Source organism: Neltuma alba, unplaced genomic scaffold, assembly GCF_004799145.2.
Source record: "Neltuma alba isolate B1F8T4 unplaced genomic scaffold, ASM479914v2 tig00000932_pilon, whole genome shotgun sequence".
NCBI lineage: Eukaryota > Viridiplantae > Streptophyta > Magnoliopsida > Fabales > Fabaceae > Neltuma > Neltuma alba.
In genome coordinates, this window is record NW_021632262.1 from 18 (window position 1) to 8,982 (window position 8,965).

Consider the following 8,965-nt stretch of genomic DNA (forward strand, 5'->3'; position numbering starts at 1 on the left):
ATATTCCACGCTGAAGGCAAACCAGTCAGTAAATTTATACACCTTCATAGTTTAAAGTTCTAACTACAAAAAAAAAAAAAAAAGGTCAGTCCAACCTCCAACTCTCATGAATTTGCAATTTCTGATTCTCTACCACAAGAAGGTCGTTGATTTCTTCATTATAGATTTCCATGTAAGAAACTCGAATAAGAAACTCACGATCAGATGCCTGAGAATCAATTGGCTCAAAATCAGGCATCATCATGAAAAGAAAAGGTAAATCGAATTCAACAACTCCTGGCAGTACCTACCATCTGAATTTGCGAAATATATCTTCAACTGCACGAGGAATTAGCCCCGGATCTGTTTCTGAGCCATTCATAGTGTAAGTCTTGCCACTACTGGTCTGCCCATAAGCAAACGCAGTTCCTGCACGCGCATGGCCCAACAATTAACTTCAGCATCAGCACAGCGACATGGCACATTAAAAATAAAGTCCTGTCTTGTTTTAATTTTAGTTGAATATAGCTTGCAATGCTCAGGGACAGAGCAAAACATACCATTGAAACCTTCCACAGCAGCATTTATAATATCCTTAGTAAGGAGGTCGTAGACACTAGCATTTGTGCTGCTTTCATCAAATATGTGGTCTGCAATGAAGGAAAATGGAACAGGAATGAGAATGAGAGAAAAGTAGGACATACTAACTCCATGAGAATGAATTTCGACAAGAATGAGGAAATACCAAAAGCATAAGAATAGGCAGACAAAGGAGTGCCATGAACCTTGTGAAGAGAAATGCGATTCTCTTCAGCCTTCCAGAAATTACCACAGAAGGAATCCTCTGAAATCCGAGGCCGAACTCGGACTGCGACGCAGATCTTCTCCATTTTATCAAAGATCTATCCACGATCCTGGGTTACCTCAAGCCTAATGCTAATTGAATATTTGCCACAAGGCGGGCTGCGCGTCACTGCGAGAAAAGCTTTCTTCCGGATTTGAATTTTCTCCCATTTTACAGATTTGCCCTCGTTCTACAATATGACGTCCACGAGTCTGGGCCGAGCTATTTAGGTCTTCCAAATTTTGGATCTGACATTTTGGGCCTATTCGAATACAGACAGATTATGAACCGTGCTGATTATCTAGGACTTTTTAGCCTTAAGATCCATTTAGCAAGCGAACAGAACTAAGTTTCAAATTCACATTCAGAAATATGTCTATATTTAGTATCTAATAATATTTTAAATAAGATTATTTTTAATAAGAAAATACTTGTACCTAAAAAAAAGTATAGTAAGAATTAGAATAACCATGCTAATAGAGTATTAATACCTTATATATGTAAAAAAATTATCTGCTTCTTCTCATCAATAAAGTTTTTAATTAAAAATTTTTGTCTATTTTTTTCATATTTTTCAATATATTTTATATATTATTACTCACAGTATTTAATATAAAAACTCGTTTGATTTTTAATTTAATCATTAATATAAGACTCCAATTCACTTGTCTCTTGTGTTTATTGATTTTTTTTGAAGTAGTCATTATAGTAATTGCATATGTTAAAGATTCTATTAAATAGTAGTTCTAATCAATACATATGATTAGTAAGGGTATTCTAGAAAATACAGCACATATTTAATATAAATAATTAACTTAATACACTTCTCTAATCTACTCAAATTAGTTAACTAACTTTTATATTAAAAATATGACGTGGGTGGAACATTGTAAGAATCGAAAGAGTATATTTTCCCATAGACTTGGTCCAACAATCGAACATTTTAATTAGGTAATTGTTTAACAATGCGTCGTCCGTAAAAATCTCATGAATTTATGTAATACTACCTTCGATATTTAATATAAAAGCTCGTTTGATTTTTATTTTGATCCTAAATATAAGACCCCAATTCACTTTGTCTCTAATATTTATGTATTTTTTCCAAGATAGTCCTTTTAACGATGATAGTTTTAGCTAATACACTTGATTAGTAAGGATATTTTAGGAAAGACAATACCTATTTATGACAAGTAACTAACTTAACTTATTTTCTTAATCTCTTCAAATTAGTCAATTAACTCTTATAATTAAGACCGGAGGTAGTATTTATTCAAGTGCTAGCAGAGCAAAGTAGCATGCAAATGAAAGCAGCTTCGAAATTAAAAAAATAAAATAAAAAACAAATGGAGATTCATGACTCATGAATTTATGTAATATTTAATACGTAATCAAATTTTTTTAGGGGGGAATAGAAGGTAACTCCATATAATTTTCCTTTTATGCGCATCTATCATGCCCTTCATAAAAAATATTTTTCCTCATGCATATAATTCTACATTCCCCAGTTTGCTCTCATAAAATCATTATTTTTTTAATGAACAAAACTTACCATTAATATAAACACCATACAAATAAGACATACGTTGATTATAACCACGGGTTTATTTAATAGTTTAAAAAAAAAAAAAGGGGGATCTGAGGAAGACAGTAATTTAGTTGTATTTTTTAAATATGTGTTATGTATAGTGGGTAGTAGAATATAAAACGATGAAAATCATTAATTGGACCAAAAAATTTTCCCAACAAGATATAAATAATTTCTTGTAGTTTTTTAAAACACCTTCTTCGGTTTCCACGCTGTAATAAATAATTTCTTGTAGTTTTTTTTTTTGCCATTAACTTGTAGTTTCTATTATAGATTATTATCGATGACCTTTTTTTTTCTTTAAGATTTTGCCAAACTATTGATATTGGACAAGATTCGAGGAGATTGAAAAATCAGTCGCCAACTCGCCTAATCTAAAACCAAGTAAAATCAATTAATATAAAACATGAAATACGAGCACGACCTTTTATCTAGTTTTGAAGGCTTATCCATCTACCAGTCGAAAACGGACATTTTTCGGAGTAAACAAAATCAAACCGTAACTGAAAATCATTACAAGAAATAAAATAATAAGGTTAGGCAAGGGCCAGCTTCTTTGAAGTGATGAAATTTGAAATAATTCAGGCCCCCAAAAAAAACTGAAATTTTGAAACAGGAAAGGTTAGGAATTAAACCACACAAATTAAATATCATTCGAGTGATAAAGTGTTGTCTTATCGATGACAAAAAGAATGAAAGACACGACAGCATTGAAAGGATAATGTAAATAATTAATGTTCGCCGCCGTTAATTATTATTGCTGTGTTCAGTAATAACCTATTAATCTAGCTTGAGAAATCAAGTTATCTCATCAAGATTAGCACATATAACTAAACTTGTATTAATTACTACCTCCGGTCTTATAAAAATAAGACCTCATTTGTAGTATTGATATTATAAGAATATAATTTCTATTCTATTTCTATTTTATTTTTTAGAAAAATAGAGAAGAAAATATTTTGTTGTGTATGAACAAAATATTGAGGAATTATCTGTCTATAAGCGAGAGGCCTTATAAATAAGACCCGAGGTATTAATTAATACAAGTTTGATTATATGTGCTAATCTTGATAAGATTGTCTTATAAATAGGATCTAAGATAATCTATCATGTCAAAATATAGCTCCTCTTTCTTTCTCCAAACTCTGGAACAACAACAATTAATCTTCTGGTAGGTTCCAGTATTGAGAACTTGCTCATGAAGAAAAGTGAGGAACAGAAGCTTGACTGCGTACGTTGTTTGTTAATTATGGTCAACAAGAAAATGAGAAGGGGCCCCAATTGAAGAATAATACTTACGGATGAAGAAGCTGTATATATGTCCTTTTTTTTAATTAATTTCTTCACATATTTTTTTTATTTTTTTTTATTTAATGTTGTAGTGGTGAGAGTAATATAAAAGTTTGTGGATTTGATGGGGACTCCGAATCTGAAAATGAGATCCATTCCTTGCACTTGGATGGAAAAGGACCCACTCATCAGAAAAGAGAGAGTAGTGTGACTTTGTGAGGTAATTAAACTGTCCATGGCCTTCAAAGCAAGCACGCATGTTCGTCTTTCTCTTTTTGTTTCCTCAATCATTGAACACGGCAAACACTCTGCATGCTTCATGTTGATATTATCAGATATTACTAATTAATTCACATTCAATTAATCAATTCTAATTCTTTCATGGACGTCGTTTTGTTTTGGGTCGTCTAATGATGTTGAAAATTCTTGACATGTACATATTATCATTGACATGTACATATATGTGTGTGTCTATACAACAGCACTAAATTAATAAGCACTGATCTGATGCGCATTATATTTTGATATACTCCAATATTTTGTTCGTTTTGATGCAGTGTGTGATAACGTAATAAGAACCGACGCAATTACACCTACCCATACAGCTACGTGAGATTGATTTTCCAGTGGCTAGCTTTTCCCTTTTTTTTTTTTTTTTTTTTTTTTCAATTCTACGCGTATCGTCCTGATTAAAGTATTCGCATGAATTGCAAGTGGGATAACACACACACAGTGACGTACTCCGTATGTGTGCGCGCGTGCGCCATTGGGGATTCCCCCCCCCCCCCCGAGTGAAGCCAATAGGAATTCTTTGACGAGCATATGTAGAAAATAACTTTGTGGCTGGATGATCAATGTTTAGTACTCCTCCGGTCCTTAATATAAGACCTATTTAACTAATTTGATTAGATTAAAAAAATCAGGTAAGTTAGTTAATTATAAGAAATATGACGCGTTTTTCCTAAAATACCATAATCATATTTCTTAATACTCCATCTTTATCTTCTACTTGATTATGGTTGAAAGAGTATCCATAGGAGTAATCTAGAGATAATTGATAAATATGAGAAATGGGTCTTATATTTAGGACCAAAACCAACTCACCAATTGAGTCCTATATTAAGGACCGGAGGAGTACATATATAGTCTAACTACAATTTCAGTCTTCCCCCTTTTTTTGTTGGCCAACAATTTCAGTCTTCCCATTTAAAAATAACACAACTCTTATCTTTTAATATAATGACATGACAGAACTCAAATGCAACTATGTGAGCATTAATATCTTATTAGAATAATACCTACAATATAAATTTATAATAAGCCACTGCTTAGAGGTAATGAATAATAATAGAGTGACCTTTATTAAATTAAATGTAGAGCATGGGTCACATGATATCGAGGGCTATTTTTTAAACCATCAGGGAGGCAAACTTTTCAATGAGCCATCATCCGCTAATTTTATTATATTTTCAAGCTGTACATGCACAACATTATCATAATAATATACTATGACCGATCTTTAATATAAGAGATAATTAATTAATTTGAATAGATTAATTAAGAAAAATAGTTTAAGTTAGTTATTTATGATAAATAAGTGTTGTGTTTTCTAAAAAATCCTTGCTAATCAAGTGTGGTAGCTAGACATATCATTATTATAAGGATTATCTTGAAAAAAAAGAATAAATATAAAAAGATAAAGTGAATTGAGATTTTATATTTATGACTAAAATAAAAATCAAATAAAATCTTATATTAAGGACAGGAAGTAGTATTTAAAAAAGGGTTATATGCATTTTTGACATCCAATATTATGTTGAGACAACAAGGATTCAAATCCTTTGAATTAATAATTGATCAATAATTTAGAAACATTTTATTAAAAGGAAGATTGTAATCAATTGAACATTGGAAGGGTTAAGATGATAAATTGATACCGCACGATAACAAACTAAGAATGGCTAAATTCATAATGTGATATTTGCAAAATTTCTATCTCTCACATACGCGCATCATCTACATATCCTTCCGTGCATATATAATGGTTTGCTGCTGGAGTATCTCTTACCCCACCTTCATATATATATATATATAAATATATATATATATATATATAATTGTCAATTTGTGCTCTCATTAAGTAATTATAGTAGCAGCAAAAGGTGACTAGCTGTATTATTTGGATTTTTCGGCATTAAAAATGACACAAACTGCTCAGGCGGGTCACACATATTTAGTATATTTTACAGATGATCAATACAAACTACACGTGGGGATCATCTGTGAGATATTGCGACAATTTTAGCCAAACGTTTTCATTTTGCTCTTTGGTCATTTGACTGTTATGCGCTTTCTTTCTTAATCTTACTTTGGTTTTTCCTTTTTGGTTCATCAGGTCCTGGGGCGAGAGAGTGGTGGAACGAACACGTACGGGAACGCTAAAGAATATATAATCTGGTCATGAATATGCCACCTAAGTGTCAGTACTATTTCCCCGGCCCTCCTATAAGTTATTGCATTTGCTTTATCTCATGCATATATATGATTAAAAAGAGAAAAAAGGCAAAAAGAAGAAAAGGAAGGAGGGTTAGCTATAAAGAGAGACAGGGAAGGCGTGTCTCTGCAAATATCTTTCCCCACCAACGTCTTTGGTCAAGTCCATATGATCAAATTAAATAAAGATATTCTGTCCAACAAGACTATTAATCATAAGGAGGGAAAAACACAGAGGTTGAATTGCTACAACGTTAGGCTTGGCCCATACAAGCGACGTGTGTGTACTGTGTGTTTTTACATTGAATGTGACACCCATGATCCCAACAATTAACATTCCAGCGAAGATGCCCGTCCGGCCTCATTTGTTTTACTAGCTGGCTCCTTCGTTATTTCTACATCTTTCTCGCTAATCATTATCAGAACACTACACATTAATTAATTAAAGCAGTTAAAAGAAAAAGGTAATGATAACATTATCAAAAAAGCAAGACCTCTCATGTCTCTACATTGTACTTCCAACGACGTGGGGCTTCTCCAAACCAGTACCCCTTTCGTTTCTTCTCCTACTTACAACAAAAGAAAACAAAAGAAACATCAAACACCTAACTTACAGTTCACTTATATATGGGTCACCTCCATCCACGAACCAGTTTCTGGTTCAGTGTGGCGTGAGAATGAGTTTTTATTGTATATATAGTGAGACCTCTACATATATATAGTCTTTCTTTTGTTCCTGGTTATTGTTTAGGGGCTTAGAGTGGTATCCAGAGCCCGATATAGATGCGACAGCCGGGACATGAGGAATTCGGATTCGGATCTTAGTTGGGCGTTCTCGAGGGAGACTATGACGTGCTGGTGAAGGGTGAAGCCCAGCTGGTTTTTGAGTTCTCGGTTTTCAGTTTTTAGGCGGTTCACTTGGCTCGTGAGGTTCTCTAAATGCTTCTTCTTTCTCCAGCGGGACCGCCGGGCTGACTCCCTGTTCGACTGCATGCGCCTGCGCCTTCTCTCGTCCAACGAGTAAAGTGCCCGGGTTGATGCTTGCGAACCGGAGCTGGGACTGGCCGGATCCTCGCCTCGAATGAGGGACAATAACTCCTCTACCTCACCTGGAGTCAGCAAGGATTGAAGCGTGCATGAAGGGAACTGGAGGGATCGGACGACGTCGTCATGGAAGAACATGGCGGAAGCAGCAAGAATAATGAAAGAAAAACCGGCGCTTCAAGAGTGAACCGGAGAGAGGAAAGGGAGGGAAAAGGGGAGAACTGAAGCCAAGGAGTCGGCTATTTATGGACCAAAATCAGGACATGGGGGCCCCATCAGAGCAAAAGATATCGGAAATAAGGTCATATTCGTCCAAACAAAATCAAAAGCAGAGTACGTGAAATAGCTTTAGGATTCTCAAATCAGAGCTTTTTAAATAAAAATATGTGCAAATTATAAAAGTAGTTTTGGCCCACAAAAATAAAAAGCTTATACAGCATCATAACGTTACTATTAATCAATGTTAACAATAAGCCACAAGAGGGCAATTTCCTTGGATTTTTCATAAATACACAGATGTGTTCTAAATATAGGAGTTGATTAAAAATTTTATCTTAATTCTAAATGTAAGATGTCAATTTAGCTTCTCTAAAAAATTTATAAATCTTTTCTCAATTACATTATTGCATTTACTCTATACAAGGGGTTGACTAATGAAGGTACAAAGTTTTTAATGCAAATAATTAAATAGAGAATTTTAAAAATTAAAAATCAACACATATTCTTAAATAATATAAATAATTTATTACAAATAAATAATTTAATTTTTTTTATTTTTATAAATTAATCATATGGTTCTTATCTTTATACCTAGATGGAGTATATATTCTTAAAATGATATAAATAGTGACGCACGAAAAAACATAACTAAAAGACGACTAGAAGAGTCGAGTGAAATTTTTAAAATAAAAGACTTTACACATATCTTAGTCAAGTCTTTGTTCGTGAAAAAGGTAAGATTAACTTTTTGCTTTTATCGTATCATGGTATGAGGATGGGGCCATTGGGAAGAGATTGGGTTTTTTTCATTAAAAAAAAAAAAAGAAGAGATTAGGTTTAGCTTAATGACGAAGGATCAAGCATAATTACATGGCCACCAGTTCGACGAATTAACGAGTTGACAGAACGTGCGCCGAAGTCATTTTAGTTACGCACATAACAACACAGTGAAAAAGGCAGCCACCAGTAGCAACCAGCCACCGTCCACCAATCTGCATCAAAGTTTAATCCAAAAGCTGCTTCGTCAACTTTCCAGCTTTACGCAAAACCCAATTAAAAATTAATCACGATTAATTTTTACCTGACACATAAACCACTATTTTTATCTGGAATTATAATATTAATACTACTAGCAGGTCAATTTTGGTGCATTAACGTATGAACTAAGAGATCAGTGTCCACAGATTCATTTCGATCTGATAAAACACCAAGTTTTACTTTTCAATCACTAGATCTAGAGAATTCTTACACGTCCGAGCAGAGCGTAGAATGGTTATAAAGGTATTGCCATACTATGATAAGAGAGAATGAGGTGCGTAATGGAAAGGAATATTCTGGAGGGCGTTTTCTTAGTTGAGCATATATCCTGAGACAGTTGCTTCACCTGGACCTAATTAATCATCTATTGATTAATATTAAAGCATCTGAGAGTGGGGGATAACATGGGCGACAGTTATTTAAGTCCTTAATTAATTTAATGAATCAAACAAAATTCAGAAACCTCGTCTTTT

The 8,965-nt window shown here is 33.5% G+C and overlaps 2 protein-coding genes across 2 annotated transcripts; both read right to left on the minus strand.

Annotated features, from left to right (window-relative positions):
- Nucleotides 1-290: 290 nt before the first annotated feature.
- Nucleotides 291-905, minus strand: LOC114748844 (kinesin-like protein KIN-7N; the record flags this gene model as incomplete). Its single annotated transcript, XM_028937303.1, has 3 exons — nt 725-905; nt 540-629; nt 291-408 (listed from the first exon to the last, which is right to left on the minus strand). Coding segments are annotated over exons 1-3 (353 nt in total), but the record flags the coding sequence as incomplete, so codon positions are not given.
- Nucleotides 906-6,642: 5,737 nt separating this feature from the next.
- LOC114748823 (basic leucine zipper 4-like) lies at nt 6,643-7,522 on the minus strand. Its single transcript, XM_028937280.1, has one exon. The coding sequence runs from the start codon at nt 7,371-7,373 to the stop codon at nt 6,939-6,941; it is 435 nt and encodes a 144-aa protein (XP_028793113.1). The 5' UTR covers nt 7,374-7,522; the 3' UTR covers nt 6,643-6,938.
- Between the last annotated feature and the right edge of the window lie 1,443 nt (nt 7,523-8,965).